We start from the raw sequence: 24,629 nt of genomic DNA, 5'->3' as shown, positions 1-24,629 counted from the left end.
TTCAGAAACTATTCTGAAAATTTATTCTCTAATATAAAATGTTGAAGACATCAAAAATTCCTACAGACATATGAACTGCCCAAATTCAATCAGAAAGGCATAAGAAATTTAAAGAGATAAAATTCAAGCAATGAATTTGAAGATGCCATCAAAGGTCTACCAAGAAAGAAAAGCCCAGGACCACAAGGATTTTTAACTCAGTTCTACCAGACCTTCAAAGAAAACAGCAATACTCCTCAATTTATTCCATGAAGTAAGGAAGGGGGTAATCTTTCCAAAGTAAATGTATGAAGCTAGTCTCATCCTGATATCAAAAACAAGAACAAAAAGGCACATCAGAAATTTTCAGATCAATATTCCTGATGAATATAGATGAAAAAATTCTCAACATAATACTGGCAAGTTGCCTATGAAGATATATTTAAAAGGTAGTGCACTGTGCTCAAGTGAGGTTCTTCCCAGGGAGCAAGGTTGTTTCAACATATGTAAATCAGTATATATAATTCACCACATCAGCAGAGTTAAAGGCACAAATCACATGATTATGTCTACAGATGCCAAAAAGGCATTTGACAAAAATAGAGCATTCATTCATGTAGAAAAAGTAGGGATCGTAGGAATACACCTCAGCATTGTAAAGGCTGTATATGCTAAATCCAAGGCCAACATCATTCTAAATGGAGAATAATTGAAAGTGTTCCCTCTAAAAATTGGAACAAGATAGGAATGTCCTCTTTCACTTTTTCGATTGTAGGACAATCGTAGGACAAACTCTCCATCATGTCAGATTAGGAACCAATTTTCTCAACAAGACTTCTAAAGTGCAGGAAATAAAATCATGAATTAATAAATGGGATGGTATCAAACTTAAAAGCTCCTTTACAACAAAGGAAACAATCAAGAACATGAAGAGACAGCCCACAGGATGGGAGGAAATCTTTGACTCCTACTCTCAGATAGAGCATTAATCTCCAGGATATACAAAGAATTCAAAACACATAACACCAAACAACCCCAAATAACCCATTCAGTAAATGGCCCTCATAACTGAAAAAACACATCACAGAAGAAATGTGACCAGTAAATATATGAAAAAATATCCAATATCACTAGCAATTAGAGAAATGAAATTAATACTACACTGAGATTTCCTCTCACTGCAGTCAGAATGGCAATTATAAAGCCTACAGTAACAATAGATGTTGGTAATAATGTGGGGTTACACTCATACATTATTAGTGGACCTGAAAATTGTTGTAGCCCATTGGCAGTATGGCAATTCCTCAGAAAACTAGGAATGGGATCCACCATTTGACAAAATTATCCCACTCTCAGCATATATCCAGAAGACTTAAATTTGGCCTACTACAGTGATATGGGCACATCAATTTTACAGCAGTTCAATTCTTAATACCTAAGCTATGAAACCAACCTAGATGCCTTTCAACAGATGCATGGATAAAGAAAATGTGGCACATATATACAATAGACTATTATCCAGTCAAAAGGAAGAAACAAATTATGGCATTTGCCCAGTAAATGGATAGAACTGGAGACTATCTTGCTAAGTGAAATAAGCTAATGTCCAAAATCCTAAGGCTGCATGTTCTAATATTGGATGCTGACTCATGATAGGCAGAGTGATGGAGGAGAGGAGGTTCACTGGATTGAACTGTGTGCAGTGAGAGCAAGGAGGGAGAATAAGGGGTGGGAATGACCACAGAGTGAATCAGACCTAATTTTCCTATGTTCCTATATGAAAGCACAACCAGTCTAACTCCACATCACATACAACCACAAATATAGGAAAAGATAGTCTATGAATGAATGATATGTGACAATACATTCTACTGTCACAATAGCTAAGAACCAAAAATAGGCATATGACCACAATATAATGCAACTATTTCATTCCTTCCTATTCTCCTGAAAGATCTAAAATTATCATACTATGGCAACACTGCCACAACAATATTTACAGTAACAAATTCATAACAGCTATATTATGTAACTGACCCAGGTATATCCAGTTATGTTATATACATACACACATGTAGATGTATATGTACACATAAATGTACATGTATATGTATATATGATATAAAATATATATTGTAGTGCATATTTGTTTCATAATATGTATTATATACATGACAATATGTAAATTAATATATACTATATATCACATAAATGATATATACATTCTACATATAAAACAAATAAAATTATTTAATTTGTTGGTAAATGGGTGGAAATAGAGAATATCCTGCCATGTAAAATTAGCCAAACTCAGAAACTCAAAGGTCAAACATTTTCTCTCAAAAATGGAAGTTAAAGAAAAATAAAGCAAGGAGGGAGGGAAAGATAACATGAGTGACCAATCAAATGCAAACTCACAGATGAGCAAAATGATGTTCAGCAGAGGAGAGGAAGGAGAATGAGGGAGCATGAGAGGCAAAGAGGGAGGCCAAGGGGGTCAGAACTGAAATTAATTTCCATCCACATCAGTTTGTCAGGATGAAACCAAGCACCATGTATAACTATAAAACTATCATAATAATTTAAAATAAAGTAAATGCCATTTCTAAATTCTAAACTTTAATCCATTTCAAAGAGATTTATAATTTATTATATAGACCAAATTCTTGTAAATTAATAGAAACTGTCAAGAGAACCATAAAATCTGTATAAGAATATACTCTAAAACAGGAATTGTATACTTATTTATTGAGGAAAAGTAAGTCATCTGAGTGAATGCTACATTTTGACAGGAGCAAACAGAACACTCCTCCATGCTATGCAGGAGGCACACTGCACACCCTCACCACACAATAATGGGGCTCAGAGAGGTACATTGGTTCTTAAGAGAAGCTTGAATTTCAGATTTCTGGATGAGTCTCCTTAATTTTAAATATGGGCAACTTTTAGAGGTAAACTAAATATATTCATGAGTTTAAAAAAATGAAAAAGAGGAAGAGCCTTTCAACAACTGTTTGCATTCTAATTTAAAACAAACCAAAAAAAAAAAAAAAAAAAAAAAACCTGCATAAAAATCCACATTTGTTGACCAATGTCACAATCAAAATAAACATAGTTTAAGTATTTTGGAAATAATGGTGTCTGGCGTATACCTTGGTTTTGGCTTCCAAGTTCACATTTAGTGAAATCAATTTTTCCAATAAAGATGGTGACTTCAAAGCAACAGCCAGGTGGAGAGTTGTTTCATTTCTGATGTTGTGAGCATGTGGATTGGCACCATGTTCTAACAGGATATTTGCACACCGCTCTTCCATGTACTGTAGTGCCTGTTGGTTTTATACCAAGAAATAAGCTATAAATTTTGAGAATCAAAGAAAACCATTTCATGTTTTACTAATTAGTCACATTTAAATTGAATTAATCAATTTTTCTCCTAAGCATTTCAGTCAAAATTTTTCCTACAGAAACCCATGGCTACCTCTACCTTCATCAATGGTGTGTTGCCATCAAGATCACTGAGGTCGATCTTACAATTCTTCTTTATTAGAAAATCCACCATTTCTGCTTGGCCAAAGGCACAGGCATAATGTAGAGCAGTCCTATGAAAGTAAGAGGCTTTGTTAGGACCTCATAAAATACCCTCTCAAAAATCTACAATTATTAATGAAATTATAAACATTAAATAACAGGCAAGTCCTCTACTATCTTCTGAGGAAAGTACAATATTTTATCAGCTGTTATTAAATACTGAATTAATGAATTACCAGCCTATTCTATTGACTTTTTCTTTTACCCTTCTTTTTTCAGTACTTCTAGGGTTCAAACCCAGGGGCATTCAACCCAAAAGCCATCAAAAGCCATATCCTTAGAACTTTTTATTATTACTACTTTTAATTTTGAGGCAGGGTCTCACTAAATTTCCCAGGCTGGCACTGAACTTGTAATACTTCTGCCTCTGTCTCCCAAATCACTAGAATTATAGGCATGAGCTACTGTGCCTGGTCCCACTGATGTTTTATTTTCATTTATTCTGTTTTTGTGGTGCTGGGGATGGACCCCCAGAGCCTGGAGTCTCCTAGGTAAGAGCTTTACCACTGAACCACATTCTAAGCCCAGAGCATCCCACTTGCCTATAAACAGCATGACCCTTGAATCTAGTTCAACATTGGATGGAATTCTACTTCAACCTCTGTGACTCACTAGTTAGCCCTCATATCCCTCGATTTTATCACCAATAAAATAAGGATTAAAGTTAGTAGCTACCTCCCAGGATACTACAGTGATGCTTATACAGGAATCTATGCAAAAATTTGAACAGTTTCTAGATCAAGCAACAGTTCAATAATTGTTGCCTTCTTGGCTATCGTAATAATTACAATTACTATGAATCAAAAGAGTATTTCAATTAGTAAAATAGTACTATTACAGTGACTTTACAGATATCTTTTAAGGACTATGTATTTCAATCAGTCTTAGATGCTCTTTTTTCTATCATTTTAACATCACTGACTTTGGGATGCCACTAAAATTTAGGCCGCATTAGAAGTATAATTGGGAACATTCAATTTTTTTTTCACACATGAAATAAAGAACCATCACATATTCCACAGCGCCTTACTTTGAGTGAAATGTAATGCGAACAAGAGGTCTATAGTGGCTCTAATCATATGGGTGGCATTTAATTTAATATTAGTTCTTAAGATTATTGTAGGTAAAGAGAGATGAATGATAAAACAACAATAAAAGACCAAATTTAAAATATAATAATCCTTGATTTTCTTTTTTTTTTTTTCAAGTAACTTAGAGTGATAGGAAATGTAGGACCCAAATGAACTAGCATGGTTCACTTTATTCAATATTTATACTTATAGGATACATATAAATCAGGTATTTCCAATGTTCAATATTTAATACTGCCCTAACTTTTAAAATAGGCAGTTTACAGTTTCCTACCACGAGAAGTGCTTCTGTGTGAGGAAAGGGTTTACTTGATATCAAGTTCTATCATTTCAGTTTTAAATTTCTGATGAAGTAAACATAAAGCTTATAAGGAAGGGTTTTAAGAGACATTATGTCAATGATATACTAGGTGTTCAGTGTATGAGTATAAATGAATAGAACAAAAGAACAGGTAAGTATGCTTAAGTTCAGTTTTTTAAGCAAAACTTATGAAGTAAAGCAATACTTTGGGAGTAGTAATAATCTTTTACACTTGCTCTCTTCTTTTTTGTCAGTATGCCACTAAAGCAGAATTAACCTGCAATTACATTTATGTAACAAACCCTACATATAAAAAATTATGTGTAATATCTATAAACAGATGAAAAGTTTTCTTTTACATTTCTAAGTAGTATTCTACATAGAAATGTACAAGAAGAAAACACAAATTCCTCTTTATACATTTTGTGTTGGCAAGGACTGTCCAAAGAAAGAATGAAGTGAAAAGAAGACTTCCTTTATTTCTACCTCTTTAAAAACTTATTTCTTTCATTTTGGTGCTGGTGATTGGACACATGCCCTTTAGCCTGATAAAGTCAAACTGAATTAAATCATAAAAAGTACACTTTTGCAGATGCTCAAGTGATTTATGGATATTGGAAAAAATATTTGTGCCTGTAGTAAGAGAATAAATTTAATTCTAACATTAAATGAAATACATTTCTCAGTTATGAAGTTTTGAGGATGCAAAAGGAGTTTGTACTTAGACTCTGATGCTTAAGGTTAACCTGCATAACACTCCTCAAATAGATGATTTGATGGTAAGTTCTGTGCAGCGTTTAAAAATGTATACATCCCTATCTACCAATTCTAGTATACTAAATATTTTCCCATATATTTGCATACTTTGTATTTTTGTATTAGGCACTAATCTTTTGGCTGTTGGCAAACAAGTAATTAGTGAAAGTTTATAATATTTTTGATACCCACATTGGCAAGTCTTTGTTCATTACAAACATTTTCATAGTGTTATCATGACCTTAAAATACTGCATGCATGTAGGACTCCAAAATGTTATAACTTTGATATTTTATTATTTTTTAAATTTTTGCAATATTGATAACCACAGAAAGATCTCACATTTGGGGGACAAGGAGTATTCCCTTCCACAAAACCACCACCAGGGCCCAGGCCCATATGGATATCCTTAGTCCCTTGGGAACAAGGCAGAGCAAGAGACATTAGGGTAGCAGCAGGCAGCCTGTACAGACTGGGAACCTTATGTATACTGCTCCCTTGGCCCTGGTGACTGAAAGCCTGCCCTTCCTGAATGCTGTGTAGAAATGCTCTATTTTCCCTGCTTACATAAACAGACAAATAGTAAGGTATAACCACAGGAAACTGTATTAGAACAGAGGAACCAGCAATGCTGTGGACAAAGTTTGGCAGATTATTTTTAAGTGTAGTCTGTCAAAGTGGTGGCAAAATTGGAGAAACATCATGTTTGGTGCTTTGGAAAGTGGGCAATCTGCAAGTGAACTTTATTGTCTGCTCTCTTGAAAAGTAACAATGAAGTCTTTGCAGAAAACTCAGGGCTCTTCCACAAGTCTTGCTCTGAAGAGCACACCAAGTTATCCTTCAGAATTTGATTAACTCATGAGTCAAGCCTGTGAGAAGTAAATTTTTTCTTCTTCTTTTGTAACTTTCATAGCAATGTTATAAACAAAAGAAGAAAAAACAGTGGAGCCATGTTCTCCATTCAAAGAGTTCTTGTAAATCCTCTCAGTAGACAACATAGTGGATTATATCTGAAGAAATCTTTTTTAGCCCTCATGTTGTCATATTATGAGCAATATTTTTCTCATTATGCACTTTTCTACAATGTATATAACGTACTTTTGAAAGTATGTACGTTAACATTAAACTGCTGTGTGTACTTAACTGTTAAAAACAGTCTACAAGGAAACCAGCTGAAATTTTGCTTTTGTTTTACTGCTCATTAAGAGGGCCTGGTGCTAGACTTCCACGGTTTGCAGGTCCACAGTACAGAGGCCTCCATGGGGGTCTGAAAGTCATCTCCTGGTGAAAGGAGAGCTGTTCTCCCTTCTTCTCTGCCCCACGAGCAGAGCCTGAGTGGTGCAGCCCCATCAGTCCTTCTTCCCCCAACTGGCCCCTTGCCCTTCAGTCCCTGACCTCACAGACACCCCCATACCTGTGTCTTTTATCAGGTTCATCAACATCACCTCCCTCAGATAAAAAACGTTTTACTGCAGCTAAATTGCCAATCTTCACAGCCTCGTGGAATCTGTGAATCTTGGCCTCCAAGCGTAAGGCAGACAATTTCTTACGGGCTGACTTCATCAGGAAGCCTTGTATACCCCTTCTTCTGGGGACATCCTCAGTCTCTGACTTAATCTTCCTGAACAGAAGGAATCACTGCCAACTGCCCTAACTGGGCAGTTACTGTCAACAGTGGAATAGCCGTTGCCAAGCAACCACATAAACACAACTGCCAGCAGTGGAATCTGATGGCCAGCAGTGATGGGCACCACAAGGATTCATCACACAACGTTATATCACTTTTACATTATGATATGGAGAATTTATTAATATTAAAACACACAGAAGAGCTGAAATATCATATAGGTTTAAAATACAGATAATACATTAATAGTAATGCCACAGTGTAGTGATTTTATCAGTGTTAATGATATATGTGGACATTATATTAATATTAAAAGATACAGGGAGCAATCATATTAGTAATAAATGATATTTTTAACTTTATCATATTAGAATTAAAGGCCACAATTTATATATGATATTATTATGTGATGCTGTGCTATGGATATAACATGAATACTAAAGACCACAGGGCATGCCCTATTATCAGTTTTTAAAGCTATAATATGGATACCATGTTAGTATTGAGGGCCACATGGCAGTTTCCTTATCAGTTTTCAATGCCACAAGGTGGATTTCAAATGAGAACTGAAGTCCACAGGTCATCTATTTTATCATTTTTACATGCTACAAAATGGAAAACATCTTAATATGCAAGGCCACCAGGCAGCAATTTTATCAAGTTTTGATACTATAATATGGACTTCATGTTCCCAATAAGGCCACAGGCATGTAAAATGGATTATCATTTCTACAAATGCACAGGGCAGCCTTTACATTAGATTTGGATGTTATAGTATGGATAGAATAATAATGTAGAAGGCCATAAGGAAGCAATGATATTAATTTTATATGCTACATTGTGATACCAAAATAGTATTATAAACAGAATAAGTTATATTAATTTTACTTGCTAAACTATGGATATTTTATTATGTTACATTAGAGGGTATATGACAGCTGTTATATTAGCATTAGCTGGTTACTATGGGTATCTTATTAGCATTAAAAGCCACAGGTCATATATTATATTAGTTTATTATCTTATAGTATGGATATGATATTAATAATTAAGCACAGTACACATGAAACATGGATTATCATTTTAGTGTGAAAGGCTGCCAGGTAGCTATTATATATTAGTTTTGGATGCTAAGTCATGTATATTATATTAACATTAAAGGCAACAGGGAATCTAGCATATTAATTTGACATGCTATACTATGGATATCTTAATAATAGTAAAACCACAGGGCAGTTATTAGCTTTACATGCTATGGTGTGGATATTACCTCAATATTAACAGCCACAGGTTAGCTCTTATGTCTCTCTTAGATGCTACAGTATGGATAGTTTATTAACAATAAAGTTCACAGGGAAGCTATAGTATTAGTTTTAAGAGTTTATACATTGGATAATATATTAGTATTAAAGACAACAATGCATTTACTATAGTACTTAAGAGAATACACATTACATAAGTATTAAGAGCCAGTAGACTGCTATTTTATTAGTTGTAGATGCCATAGTTTGCACATCATGTAAGTATTACAGGTCACAAGGGAGCAATTACATTATTTTAGATTGCCTATCATATTAATATGGTCATAGGCAAGCTATTATATTAACTCTAATTGCTACAGAATGGATGTACTATATAGTATAGTATTTAAAGATCACAGGACAGCTACTATTTCATGTTCAGGGGGCAAGTTTTGATATGTTATTAATATTAAGGCCACAGAACAACTATAATATTAGTTTTAGAGGTCACACTGTAGATATAATATTAATATTAAATGCCACAGGATAGTTATTATATTATAGGCTACCTTATGGATATTGCATTAGTCATAAAGGCCGCAGGACAGCTCTTTTATTAGTTTTAGATGCTACTGTATGGATATTATGTAGTATTAAAAGGCCACAAGGCAGCTATTTCTTCAGTTTTTAAGGTCACAATATGTATACATACTAATATTAAATACCACAGGACATCTCTTACAGTATTTTAAGGTGCTATAGTACACGTATTTCATTAGTATTAAAGTCCTACATTCAATTATTGGGTTTGTTTAAAATGCTACAATGTGGATATTATATTAGTGTTTATGTCCACAGGGCAGCTATTATACTAATATTCAATGATATAGTACTGATATGCTAGTATAAGGCCCTGGGTACCTATTATATTGATTGTAGATAGTATGGCACGAATATAATATTACTACTAAAGACTATAGGGCAGCTATCATATCACTATTAGATGGTATAGTTTGTATATTATACTAGTATTAAAGGTCACAGTCTGGCTATATTAGTTTTAAAAGCACACACCAGAGCTCGATGCAGTGGCACAGGTTTGAAACCCCAGTGGCTCAGGAGCAAAGTATGGGTATTACATTGATGTTAAAGGTCAAAGTCAGCTATTTCATCAGTTTGAGGTACCACTGTCTGGCTATCATATTACTATTAAAGACCACAGGATAAATATTAATGTAAGGTGCTACAGTATGTATATTATATCCATATTAAAAGATGCAGGGCAGTTGTTAGGAGGATCACAAGTTCAAAGTCAGCCTCAGCAACTTAGCTAAGTTCTAAGTAACTTAGCAAGATCCTGTCTCAAAAAAAAGAATTAAAAAAAAAAAAAAAGCAAAAAATGTGCTTCAGGGGTTTGATTCCTGGTAACAAAACCCAAAAAATGAATACAGGAAAACCATTCTCTATTATAGATGGTTACATTAATATTAAATATCAAAGTGCAGCCATGATGCTATAGTATGAATGTTACATTAATACTGAAGTCCATATGACAGTTATCACATTAAAGAAGTATATTACATATTATTTAAGGCCACAGAGCAGATATTAGATCAAATGGCTACACATGGATTTTATATTAATATTAAAGGCCAAAGGACAGCTAATATATTATTATAAGATGCTGTAGTATACATGTTATATTAATACTAAAGGCCAAAGTTCAACAACTATATAAGCTATGTTACTGCATCAATATTATTTTAACACAAAGACCAGAAGTCAGCCATTATATTAATTTTCAATCTTATTCTCTGCGTACAATATTAGTATAAAAAGACACATGGCAGCTATTATATTAATTTTAGATAGCAAAGTATGGGTATTACACTGATGTTAAAGGTCAAAGTCAGCTATTTCTTCAGTTTGAGGTACCACTGTCTGGCTATCATATTACTATTAAAGACCACAGGACAAATATTAATGTAAGGTGCGACAGTATGTATATTATATCCATATTAAAAGATGCAGGGCAGTTGTTAGGTTTATTTTAGATGTCATAGTAAGGGTATTATAATAGTATTGAAGGTCACAACACAGCTATTTTATTAGTGTTAGATGTGACAATATGCATGTATTAATGTTAAAAGCCACAGAGCGGCTATCAGTTTTCCATGATGTAATATGGATATCATATCAAGAATAAGGGCCACAGGGCAGTTGCTATATTAGCTCTAGAGGCCAGAGAATAAATATTTGACTAATATTGGAGTGTAGCAGCAATTATATATATAATTCTATATATATATATATATAGGTTCAGAAGCTATTCTATGAAGACTATATTAATATTAAAAGGCACAGAGAAGTTATTACATTAGTTTTGCATGCTATAATATGAATAGCATTAAAAGCCACAGGGAAGATATTAGTTTTAGATGCCAAGGTATGGATTTAAATTAATAATGAAAGCCACAGGACAGCTATTATGTTATTTTACACTGTAGAGTAAACATGTTATATTAATATTAAAGTTCAAACGTCAGCTATTATGTTAGCCTTGGATGCAATAATATGGATATCATATTAGTATGTAAGGTTACAGAACATATATTACATTAGTTTAAACTATTTAAGTAGAGATATTACATTAAATAAAGACTACATATCACATTTTATGTTAGGTTTTGATGCTATAGCATGGATAGTACATTAATATCAAAGGCCCAAGGTATCTACTGTATTAAAGATGCTGTAATACAGATATTACATTACTATTAATAGCCACAGGGCAGCTATTCTATTTGCTTGAGATGTTAGAGTATGGCTATTATTTTTCTACAAAAGGATACAGATCAGTTATTACATTTGTTTTGGATTTTATAACATGGATATTGTATGAATATTAATAATCACAGGACAGCTATCATATTAATTTTAGATGCTATATTATGGATATTACATAAATATCAGAGGCCACAGGACAGGTATAGTATTAATTTTAAAGAAAGGAATACGTTTATCATATTAACATTAAAGGCTACAAGTCAACCCTTATACTAGTTTCAGATCCTATAGCATGGATATAATATTAATACTAAGGGCACAGGATATAAATGGTATTAAGATATCATATTATAAATATTATATTAATGTTTAAGTCCACAGGGCACCTATTATATTAGGTAGACATGCTATCATATGGATATTAAGTTAATATTAAAGAACACATGGCATCTATTATACTAACTTGAGAAGCTGCAGGATACATAGCCCATTTAAAGGTCATAGGCATTTAATATATTAGTATGATATTCTGTAGTCTGGCTATTACAGCAATATCAAGGGTCACTGGTCAGCTATTACATCAGTTTAGTTATAGAGGCTATATAATGGATATCACATAAGTATTATGGGCTGTAGGGTAGTTATTACATTCAAATTAGATACTCCAGCATGGACATCATATTAGCATTACAGGCAAATATATTGGAGGTCAGTGCTATCGATGGATATTACTTAGTAGTAAAGGACACAGGGGCATCTATTAGATGAGATGAGATGAGACAGTTTGTATAGTACATTAGTTTTAAGGTCCACAGGACCTTAGACTGAAATGGTACATTACATATATAATACTACTGTAAAAGATAGCAAAGCAGCTATTATATTAGTGTTGGATGCTATGGCATGGATACTTAGTTCATATAAATGCCACAACACAGCTCTTATATTAATCTTTGATACTATGAAATGAGTATTATAATACTTTTAAAGCCACAGGACAATTACTACATTAGTTTTAAATGGCACAGGATGGACATCTGTAGTATTAAAGACCAAAGAATATAATACCTATTCTATTAGCTTTAGATTTTACAGAATGGATACCATTAGTATTAAAGATCACAGGGCATCCATTATAAAATTTTGGTACCATAGTGAATTTCAATTAGTATTGAAGGTCACACAGAAGCTATTATACTAGTTTTAGAGTCCACAATATGCATACTATATTAGTATGAAAGGCCACATAGAAGCTATACCAACAGTTTTTGATGCTGTAGCATGGATATTATACTACCATTAAAGGCCACAGGACAACTACTATATTAGTTTCTGGGAACACAGTATTGATATTATATTAAAGTAAAAGGCCTCAGGGAAGTTATTATACTAGTTTTAGATGCCATTGTATGGATATCATATGCTTATCATAGGCCACATGGAAGTTATTTTATTAGTTTTAGATACTACACTATGGATATTATATTAGCACTAAACCAAAAGTCAGGTACTATATTGATTTTAGATGCTCTAGCATGGAGAGTATATTATTATTAAAGTCCACAGACCAGCTGTTAGAATAGTTTAAGATGCTATTAATTAGTTTTAGATTATATATTATAGATATTATATAACTCTGAAAGGCCATGGGGCAGCTATTTTACCAAGTATAAATGCTCTACTATGGAGATTATATTAGTACTAAAGTCTACTGGACAAATATTACATTAGCATTAGCTGCTATAGTATGAATATTATATCAGTGTGAAATGCCATAGGCAGCTATTATATTAGTCTTAGATGCCACATAACAGATATCATATTTATATGAAAGGCCACAGGACAGCAAATATATATGTATAAGATGCTATAGTGTAGAGATTACTTCAATATTAAAGGCCATGGGACAGCTATTATATTAGTTTAACATGTAATAGCATTGATATTTCATTGATGTTCAGGGCCACAGAGATGCTATAAATTAGCTTTAGATGCTAGAGTATGTATATTACCTTAATCTTAAAGGCCACAGGGCAGCTATTCTATCAAACCCTTCATCCTTTTCACAGGGTGACACAATCCCCTTGACAGATGTCCTCCATTGGTCAGGTGACTCCCAAACTCTCTTCTAAGTCCATTCCTATTTTCTTTTTCACTTCTTTTTTCCTCCTCTTGTTCTTTTCTATGAGTAACATTTTCATTTAGATTTTTAAAACATTTTGAGCCACCTCTATTATGAGCTACTCTGAGAGGTTAAGGCAGGAGGGTCACATGTTTGGGAAACCTGCCTGGGTGGCTTAGTGACAAGTTTCAAAGTAAAAAGGACTGGGGATTTTGCTCAGTGGTGGAGCACTGGCAGTGTGAGGGAGGCTCTGGAGTAAAATGCCATCACCACAAAATAAAGAAAAACACTATTTTAAAATAACTACCATCTCCCAGGAAGTTGGTAAAATAATACATTTTGTATACTCTTCACCTAGTTTCCTTAAGTGGCATTATTTTACAAAACTAATATTAAGCCAGGATATTGACAGTGCCGTGACTGCTTATGAAAGGGAAATGCTCTTGTAAAAGCAAACTGGTTTTACCATATGTGTATTAACAGTGATTGAACGTGGCTTGGAAGGAAAAGCAGGTCCTGAACTCAAAATCTATAGCTAATTGTAATGCTGTTGATGTTATACTTCAGGTACCCTGAGAACAGAGATCTTTGGGAAGGAATAAATTTAAATATGTAGTTGGTGCTTAAGCTAGGTTAAAGCAATCACACCTTTTAAGCTAAGTAACAGAGGAATGAGACTACCTTCCTCATCTTGGTGGCCTCATGCTAGTTAATAAAACCAGGAGATGAAACAGAAAAAAAAAAAAAAAAAAAAAAAAACAGATGCAATGGGCAGGAGCTGTGGGTGTAGCTCAGTGGCAGAGAACTCACTTGGATCCTGTGATGCACTGAATTTGATCCTCACCACCACATGAAATTAAATAAATGAAAATAAGGGAATCATGTCTGTCTGCAGCTAAAAATAAAAAAAAGCTAAAATATATATGTATAAATACATATACATACATATAAAACATCATTCTAAAAAATGCAATGGGCACAATTAATTGCCAGATGAAAGTTTTTTAATAAAAATTTGTGCATTATTAATTAATTAATTAATTTATTTTGGTACCAGGGATTGAACCCAGAGGTGCTTAACTACTAAGCCACACCCCAACCCTTTTTGCTACTTTATTCAGAGATATGGTCTAAGTTGCTTAGGGCCTCACTTTGAACTTGTAAGCCTTCTGCCTCAGCCTCCCAAGCCACTGGGATTACAGGTGTGTGCCACCATACCCAGCCAGAAATAAGATTTTGATATCATTCTCTAACCTAAGGAGTCAGGGCTCTTTGAAGAAGTGGCAGATACTATAACCAAAGGAGTAAGTATAAAGCCAGGGTAACATTTAAGTATCAGAAAGAACTTTGGGACAAAGCAATAAAATATGCTAAAGGACAACATGAGATAATGGAAAAAAGATCCCAGTGGAAAGACTCCAAAGGTTAAACCAAGAATGAATTGAGGAATAAGGAACTACAGAATTGGATAATAAATAACAGTGTAAGGTAACTATCCAATGTCCACAGTGATACAAATAAGTAACTGAATAGATAAATAAATGGGTTGACTGGAAACCACTTGTGCATAAGAATTTCAGATAATTGGGGCACACACTCAGTCATCAAGGAGGTGGAGTGAACTCCCTGTTCCTTATGTACAGGCCATGCAGGTTGACTTCCTCCAGAAGATCACAATGTGGACACACAGAGACAGAATCTTCCCAGTGAGAAACCTGAAAGGCCCTGCCTCAGATAGGTGAGCACAGTCAGTACTAGCAGGATATTCCCCTTTAGGGGCCTGAGAACACAGAAATGCTATCCACCTCTGTGACCTGCCTCCCCCAGACCCACAGCCCCAGGATAAATATGAAGATAAAAAGTAAACCCCAATAGAGAACAATGTAAAAAGTACCTGAAAGGTCCTTCTCAACCTTGTTAAGGTCATCAGAACAAGAAAGGTCTGAGAAACTGTTCACCCACAAAGAGAAGTCTATAGGGAACGGAAATGAATGTCATTTGGGATCCTGGATGGGGTCCTGGAACAGAAAGAGGCAGAACTAAGAATCCAAAGGAAATGCAACTGCACTAAGTGACAGCACACTAGTGTTTGTTTTTCATGACACTTTTCCTAGGACGTTAACCCATCTGAGACTGTGCACATAAATCATATCAAATGAAAAACAAGGATGAGGCTACATGGGAAATCTCTGCACTTTCTTTGCAATTTCTATATAAAAACTACTCAAAAATAAACCCTTAGGACATAGTTACATGTTTTCAAACACTTGGTTGTTTATACAATTATAATTGCTGATAACTGACATTCTAACTAGTTCTGTATTTTATTAAGAATTCAAAAAGTATTTTAACAGAAAATTAAACCATTTCATCTAATATATGATTCAAGATAGCGCCATACAGGTTTTATGTTGAAATAAGAACACACGTAGGTCAACTTATATTTTTATGCAGTCACTAGATATTAGGTGCGGCTTCTAAAAACTTGACTACTTTGCACTAAAATAACATTTTAGAGACTATTTCAATTCATGACTGAACTTCCTCAACAGAGGGACTTTCACTGTGACTAGATCACTTATCCCAAAGAATCCTTGTCCTATTTTTATTTCTATTCATACTCTTTAGCAGTAATAGATTCAAATTATTCATTTGACTAATAGTCAAAGAGAAAAAAAAAGATAAACAGGATTGGCAACCACAGTGGATGATGCCTTGGGAGAAGAAGAGGTTAGAAGGACACAAGAGTCCATCGCTTCCACGATGCTCTGCAGAAAGTGAAGAAACTGGGGAAACATAGTCCATGGATGATCTTAGATGCTTCTATATTTTGGAAAATTACTTTTCCTTTTAGAACTTACAAACCATCATTGGAGGCCCAAACTCTTAAATGGTTACAAATTGAGTTGAACTTCTAAGTGATTTTATTATCACTCTATCCAGTCATAAAATTTATGATAATTAGAAGATCTAAGTGCTGGGGATCCAGCTCAACAGAAGACCACTTGTCTAGCATGCAGGAGGCCCTGGGTTCAACCTCCAGCACTACAAAAGAAAAAAAAAAAGAACTACGTTTTATTTACATAATCAAGTACAAAATGAATAATCACTTCTTCTAGCAAAATGTGTTAGACCTGAAAGAGTGGACACTATCAAAATAAAAATATCCCCTCAGAGTGCATCGCACAGTTAGACTATCATGAACAGTAGTGCCTCATCATAAAGCATGTTCATCTTAAGCATACATCAAAACAACAAAAAAGCCTTTACTGACTGTTAAGGGAAAATGGACATGGTCTAGCTTAGGAAAGGACACATTAGAAGCATATGATACTGACATCAAATCCTCCAGGACAAGCCAGGCACTTTGACATGTCTGTTACCCCAGCACTTGGCAGGCTAAGGAAGGGGGATGACATATTTGGGAACCACCTGGGCAATTAGGCAAAACCCCGTCTCAAAATAAAACAGCTGGAGATGTATGTAGCTCAGTGCTTGCCTAGCACATGCTACAATGGTCACTTGGTTCAATTCTCACTGACAAAAAATGGTGCAGGCCAGACATTTGATCACAGAACAGGGCAGAAGTCATTATGCCAACCTCCCAAAATGATCACACTAAATTGCACTGTGTTCAGCTATGTCAAACCCCTGCTTCTACTAATTCAAATTTGATGACCTTTCAAATATAATAAAAATGGCATGTTCTTTGTTAATAAATTCAACAAATATGAGTGGTATACATGACTTTGATCTGAAAGCCATAGGGACATCTGATAAAACCTAGTCATGGCACTTCCTGTGACAACAGGCCCATCCCCGTGATGGCAAGGAATAAAAGAAAAACTTTCTGATGAATGTACAACTTTAGGAAGACAAATGGATACATTTTCTAAGTTTGAAAATTAGAAAAGAAAATAATTTTAAAAAGATTGGTTTTATAAATATATCAGAATTACAAAATGCAATGGCTGTCTTGTCTCTTAAATACTACAATGATTTGAGTCCAAAGGATATTTCATAGAGTGGTTTTAAATATCATGCCATATAATGGCTGACATTAAACGTATCACCATTCTACTTCTATCTTCTAAAAAGGATTTGAAATTTTTTTCTTAGAATAAAGTCATCTGAATTAGGAAGATGTATTGTGGTGTCTGTGTGTGTAGGGGGGGGGAAACCAAGCCAGGTTTTCTCACATGTTAAGTGTTCTGCCACACAACTGGGTACACAGTTGACCCACCCTAAGCAGCCCTCGGTAATGCCCCAAGTCGCTCCAACCCTCCCCGCCATGCCCTAACCCCCCAACCCACTCTGCTCTGCCCCGCTACTCCTTGCCCTACCTTGCACTGCCTTGCACTTCCTTGCCCCACCCCGCCCTGCCATTCCTTGACCTGATCCAAGGGTGGCCTGACCCGAGAGCAGCACCCTTACCAAGAAAGGTGCATCAGCAATGGCGGTCACTGCCACAGGATGGATGGAGCACACATAGTCCCTGGCCTCCCGTCGGTCTCTGCCCAGCCTCCGAGGCCTCCCTGTCCTGGATCCCTGACCTCCAGGCCCGGATCCCTGACCTCCAGGCCCAGATCCCTGGGGTCGGTCTCAGATCGCGCTTCCTCCGCCCCATGACACAACAACCTGAGACCCCACGGAGGGTGGAGGCCTTCCTCCAGGGTGGCCTGACCAGAGGGAGGCGGCCTTCCCCGTGGGCAGCGTCCTGACCCAGGGTCGACGAGAGGCGGCCTTCCCCTAGGGCAGTTGCGTTACACAGGAGGACTTACCTCAGTGCGGCGGTAGGCGGCGTTACCCAGGGACAGCAGCCTTACTGGAGGGCGGCTGCCTTTCCCGAGGGCGGTCTTCCCAGAGGGCAGGGCGGAGGTCTGACGACCACAGCGGCACGTTGTCCAGGCAATATGTCTACGCCAGCGCTGAAGCAGCCAGACGCCAACACCAGACACAAAGTGAGCGTCCAAAGCACCTGCGCATGCGGAGTGGGCGGGTCTGGACCTGCGCTGTACATCCCGCCTGTCCAGCCCCGCCTGGCTCAGCCACCTGAGAGTTAGGCATGCGGAAAAAGCACCAGGAGGCCTGGGCACGCCCCCGCGTGGCTCCGCCCACCGTGGACTCGCCGCGTGGGTCTGAGTCCCAAACCACCACTGAGGTCTGCTTTGGGGACCGGAGGCGCCCGCGGGGAAGAGATCCCGTGAGAGTGAAGCGCTGCCTCTGGCCCTCCCGCCCTTGTCTGGGCACTGGCGAGCACAGGGATGCAGCTGATGGTGGTGCCCGGCCCACCTGGTGAGCCGGCGGTACAGCAGCAGAGGATGGCAGGAGCCCAGTGCTCCGGGCTGAGAGGAAGCATCCCGAATGGAGGACAAGCCTGGCTGAGTCGTGATGTGGGAGCCTTTTTCAAAGGACACAATAAGCCCTTTGTTAATCCTCACTTTGGCATGCTACCTGCCATGGGTGTGCCTTGTCTCGCCCAGACCTGCCTGGCTCCCTCTGCCAGGGAGCACAGACATGGCTTTGGCACACGTCCACTCGGAGGCACCGCTGCTCCGTCTGCCTTAGCGTAGCCTAGCCAGCCAGCGCCCAGGGCAGGACACAGATTGAGGTCTGCTCCCTCCGGAGCTTGCATGTTCTGCACGTGGTGGCCACGGACACCATCCCTCAAGGGGCCCAGTTCTCATGAGTGTTGGCCTCTGGATGGCCAACCCAGGAGGGAGCAACCCCAGCACTCCTGTTGGAAGCCAGAGGCTTCACCTTTGTACCTGCAGGATGTTCATGTATCCTGAGGGTGGCCCCTTTACTCTCAGGTGGCAGGCTCCTTGCTGAACTTCTGCATGGCTGCTGTGGAATCCCAGGCTCCCCCTGAACAGCAGCTTGTGGAGCCCCAGCTAGCCCAGCTCCTGGCCACCATCACTGAAAGGATGGAGGATGGCAGCCCCGCAGCTCATGCCCAGGCCTTGAAGGAGCTGCTGCTGCTTCCCAGGGAGCCTCATTCACTGACCAATGAGCCCGTGGGAATGGGCAGCATTCTACCCACTCAGTGGGAGATGGTAGGCAGGGCCTGCATCTCCAAGGAAGCGTCCCTTTCACTCATTTTGCTCTCCAACAGGCTGCATCTTTGAGGAAGCGTCTCTTTTACCAAAGTGCTCAGTGGGTGTCCAGCAGCTGTTCATCCTGTGTCCTTGTCGCCCCCAATGTCTTGGGACCTGTAAGCGAGTCCCCTTCTTTGCTTACCTTAATAATTTGTGATCCCTCTTCTTCACTTACTTGGACTGGATAGGGGTCTATTAATTTTATTAATTTTTTTAGAATTAACTTTTCATTCATTGATTTTTATTCTCATTAAATTGATTTCTTCTCTAATTTTTATTATTTTGATTTTCATAAGTGTCCATGGCATCAGCTTAGGTGGTTATTCAGGTCTTTCTCTTTTCTAACACATGCACTCAATACTATGAATTTCCTTTTGGATGTGGTTTCATAATCTAATTTTTTTTATAATGGGGATTGAACCCAGTATAAAACCCAAGCCACATCCCCAGGCCTTCTTATTTGTTTATTTAGAGACAGAGTCTCAATAAGTTGCTGGGGCTGGCTTTGAACTTGCCAGGATGCTAGAATCACAGGCATGTGCTGCTGTGCCTGGCAAATCAGAAATCTGTTGTTTAATCTCCAAGCATTTTATCAGTCCCCAGCTCTACTTTTAAGTTGCTTTCTGACTGAGCTCCCTTGTGAAAGTGCAAACGCCCTACACTTCCTGTTCTTCCAAGACTCACTGGGGTGCATTCCTCGGCCCAGGAAGAGGTCCATCTGGGTGAACATCCCACCTCAGCCTGAGAAACTCCAGTGCTTTGCTGCTGTTTGGTGGTGCCGTCTGTTGACATCCATCCTGTCCAGCTGGCTGGTGGCACTGTTGAGTTCTGCTGTGTCCTTGAGGAACTTGGTCTGCTGGATGGGTTATGCACATCCTGTCACATGCAAGGCTATGCTGGTTGGAGCTGCGTGTTCTCCTGCCCCCAGGTCGGCTGGGCTCTGGAGAAGCCTCAGCAGACCAGGGTCTCGTCTGTAGTGTCTCGTGAGGGCAGGGCCTTTCAAGATTGGGTTGCTCCTGCATGATGAAGCATGGTTCTCTTGTCTCCGTCCCTGCCGGAAGGTGATAGGCCACTGAGGACTCTCCTGGGAACCTGCTGGGAGAGCTCATAGGGGTTTGGACCTGCCAGCAACTGGTCTGATGGCTTCCTTGGTCTCTCAGTCTTGTCCATGCTGGGCCTGAGGAACCTCTCAGTCTTTTACTCAGGCTTTGGATTTGTAGCCGTGTCCCCTCTGTGTCTCTCCTTCTGTCTGTTGCTCCCTTCAAATTTGGGAAAGAGTTTACTCTGGGACCCCTTCTGATGGGTGGAGAAGAATGTTGAAGGTTTGGAAGTACACTTGGTGTCAGGGCGAGCTGTGGCTTTCAGCATCCCGCAGGTTGGACCAGAAACCAGGGCAGCATTTACTTTTAAGATCCATTAGCCAGACTCAGTCTTTCACTGAGAGCCTTGGGCATCTGAACTCAATGCCGTCATGGCTGGGGAGGAGCTCGGCATGATTTGGTTTTATTTTCTGCATCTATTGGGTCTTTTGCCCCTGCATCCTTCCTTCTGTCTCCATTTGTGTTCAGTGTGTATCTTTTGGTACATTATTTTCATTATCTTGCTGCTTCTTTTGCTAATATTTTGAGTTACTTTCTTGGGGTTTTCCTGGGAATTGCAATTAATCTTTAATTTAAAACAAGATAAATTAATGCCAATGTGATTTCAATAGCATGTGGAACTTGGCTTTAATAGAGTTCCATTTCCTCTTTTCTCTTTTTCTCTAGCATCATACAAATTACATCTTTAATAGCATATCAACACAGCTCTGTAACCATTGCTTTATTCATTTGTCTTTTACTCTGACAAGGAAAAAAAAAGAGTAACAAGTAAAAATATACTTATCTCTTCTTTTATGATTAACTAGTTACCTTTAGCAGTGCTTTTATTTCTTTGTATTCATTTGAGTTACTGTCTACAACTTTTGGTACAGAGAGCATGTCAGTGATGGCTTTTCTGGTCTGTATTCACATGTCTATTTCTGAAGGACAGTTCTGATGGATGTGGAACACCTGATTGATCATGTTTTATTTGAGGCCACTCAAGTGTTTCTTCCCAGGGTTTTGGACTCCACTGTTTCTTAGGAGAGTCTTCTGTTCATCTTACTGAGAAGCTTGCTTGTGCCAAGTCCCTTGAACTGCATTTGATCACATAGATTTATTTTCTTTAATTGCATTATCCTTACATTCCTGGGCTAGATGCTACTTGGTCGCTGTGTATAAATCTTTCAGTGTGCCCTTGGACTTGGCATGCCTGTGTTTTGAGAATTTATGCATCTGTGTTTGTAAAGGGTTTGGGTCTATAATTCTCCTGTGGTACCTTTACCCTGGATGTCAGGGTAAGGACCTCCTAGAGTAGGTAAGACACGTTCCCTCTGCTTCTCTTCCTTGCAAGTGCTCAGGTGGGATTAATGCTCATTTTCCCTTAAATCCTCAATAGATTTACCCATGAAGACACCTCATCACAGATTTCTTTTTGTTGGAAGGCCTTGTCCTCTCCATAAGTGACATGTGTAGAATTTGCTTTAGAATACTTCTCTGTCACTGCAGCTACATTTATATATCAGGAAGGACAGCAACCATAATAGGATTTTTAATAAGTTGTTCTTTCAGTTTTTTACAGTTAACGTTTATGTTTTCTATAATCAGAAAACAATGTTAACAGACAGAATTTCAGGAAGCACACATAAAACAAAACTATTGCATTGAAGTGATGATAAGATAATTTTATCGTCCTTTAATTTTACTTTACCTTCCAAGTTTTCTACAACAAATACATGGCATTTGGGAGATAAAAGTCTTTACGATCTGAATTATGTGTGTGTGCGTGTGCAGGCTCAACAGAGAAGCAAACTGTCAATAAATACATCACAGTGTTCTTGAAGTCTTATGAGTGGTGAAGTTTTCAAGGGCCTTACTTTTTCTTTACACTTTCTGTTATCTTCCATTTTAATACCGAGCATCTCTGGCATAACGAGGACACAGAAGGCCCTTTAAGTGTCCTTGGTGGGCTTGTTGTGTTAGGCTTGAACTTTACCCACTGTATACACAGCAGAGCTGCTGTTGCCCATAGGCCATAGGAAAGCAGTGTCCCTTATGAGGGTGGAGTGCTCATGTGGCTAGGCTGCTGGCCAGAAGGGCCACTTCACTCCCAGGACCTCTAGCTGGAACAAGGGCTTCAAGGCTCGATGTGGAACGGAGACTCATCACAACTGCAGGGAGTCACGGGATCTCAGGGACAGGGAACCTGCTTCACCTGTGGCCAGCTCTTTCTGCATCTTCTGGTGGCTCAGGAGGGGGACAGGTGGATCAAGAAGGTCACAGAGTCACACCTTGCTCAGCCCCTCAGTGAGAGGACTAGTCCCAGCTGTAGACGCCAGACCCACACTCATGACCGCCACAGAGGTCAAGTGACCAGCCCAGTGCTTTCCCTGAGCCTCCGTGGTGGTTGCTGTGGTGGAACATGCAACACCAGGTCCTGGCTGGTGACCGTTCCCGTGTATAAGTCAGCAGCGATGATCGCACTCACCAGGGTGGCAGCATCCCCATGGCCGATGAGATAGTTCCTCTGCCCAGACGTAAACTCTGCAGCTCAGAAGCCGCAGTTCCTCGTCTCCCCACCCCTGCTCCTGGGCACTGCTCACTGTGGTCCACCTCTGGGGACCGCAGCCCAGGTGTTCAGTGAGTGGAGGATGCTTGTCCTCCCATTCCTAGCCCAGTCCCCCAGCCTCACACTTCAGGGTTCACCCATGGCACAGAGCCAGCCAGGCTCCTTTCCTTTTAGTGGCTGAATGATGCTTCACTCTAGGCATGTGCCACTGTGCTAGTCCACCATAGGTGTGCATGTGGTGCACACGGATCTGCATGTGACATATGCACGCTGCACAGGTACTATGTAGCATGTACTTTTCTTTATATCACATATGCAGATATGAATGTACACAGATAAGCACATACAGTGTCTTTTTCCATAGATCACTATGAATTTGTAAAGTTTCTCCTTACTAAAAGGAAGGTGAGTTGAGTCCACAAGCTGAGTGACTTGGCACTGGATGCTCCTCTGTGCTGTGGGCAGCTGGACCTCGGCCTCTAAGACAGGAAGCCCTTGGAGACAGTGCCGCCAACCAGTTCGCCTCCCTGGATCCCTGAGGATGGGAGGGAGGCAGATGCTGAGCGAGTGGACACAGGGAAGTTCCAGAAGATAGGGGACATGCAGCAGTTTCTGGTGTTTCTGGGAGTTTGGCATTTTTGACAGACAAAACCACTTGCTGGCCTTGCCACGGCCATTTTTTCTTTCATATTCTAAAGTGATAACATGCTATCATAGCATGTTTTGTTTTAGTTGTTCAGCTTTTGCTGTAAATACTTCCTGCTACACAAGACAAAACAGAACAGACAAGCAGAAGCAGAGCACGCAGGGTGTCCTGCCTGGCCTGCCTGCCTCCAAGGGCTGCAGGCCGGTCCTGAGGCCTGCCGCCTCCCTGGGCTCCCAGCTCACAGAGCTGAGGCTCAGCCTCTTCTCCAGCACACCGCTGAGCTGTCTGAAGTTTTTTACCACTCGGGGTATTTGGGAAGAAAATATCTTAAGGTTTTTCTGAGTTACCTTGGAAATTATTAATTATTTCCTTAGCATTATCTTACAAAACATACTTGGACTTTGAATTTTGGAACAGTCTTCCACAGGCAGCATTTGGAAGGATTTGCAGGGTTAAATCACACCCTCTCACTTGGACTATGTGGTCTTTTTAGACTTTCTGCAAATATGTCCTCTTCCTTTTCTAGGAAAAAATAAATAACAAGCCTGAATTATCTCTGCTCTGTGCTCTGATGACTTTCTTAAAATACTTGAAGTCCTGATGCCTTGAAGTGAGGGTATCAGAGTCCACATCTTAAACTGTACGGTGTGGCTGCTTGGACTTTATAATAACATAGGAATGATGTGGAAGTTAATGGTGTAAAGGAATTACAGAGCTGAAGCTGAGGATTTGTGAAAACCCTGGC

At 38.8% G+C, this 24,629-nt stretch overlaps 1 protein-coding gene across 4 annotated transcripts; it reads right to left on the bottom strand.

The window, feature by feature from the left end:
- Positions 1–142: 142 nt before the first annotated feature.
- Positions 143–18,452, bottom strand: LOC306652687 (ankyrin repeat domain-containing protein 7-like). Of its 4 annotated transcripts, none has more exons than XM_079125441.1 (3): positions 7,130–7,462; positions 3,464–3,578; positions 143–304 (listed from the first exon to the last, which is right to left on the bottom strand). In XM_079125441.1, the coding sequence occupies exons 1-3, from the start codon at positions 7,276–7,278 to the stop codon at positions 242–244; spliced, it is 327 nt and encodes a 108-aa protein (XP_078981567.1). In that variant the 5' UTR covers positions 7,279–7,462; the 3' UTR covers positions 143–241. The 4 variants fall into 4 exon arrangements, 3 of the variants coding, with proteins under 3 accessions (XP_078981567.1, XP_078981565.1, XP_078981566.1); XM_079125439.1 differs by lacking the exon at positions 143–304 and adding an exon at positions 3,048–3,305 and having other exon boundaries at positions 3,458–3,578; XM_079125440.1 differs by lacking the exon at positions 143–304 and adding an exon at positions 3,048–3,305.
- Between the last annotated feature and the right edge of the window lie 6,177 nt (positions 18,453–24,629).

This window comes from Sciurus vulgaris (genome assembly GCF_902686455.1).
Source record: "Sciurus vulgaris genome assembly, contig: HiC_scaffold_442_arrow_ctg1, whole genome shotgun sequence".
Taxonomy (NCBI): Eukaryota; Metazoa; Chordata; class Mammalia; order Rodentia; family Sciuridae; genus Sciurus; species Sciurus vulgaris.
Note: the sequence above shows the minus strand (reverse complement) of the source record. Positions and strands in the feature narration are given on the sequence as shown.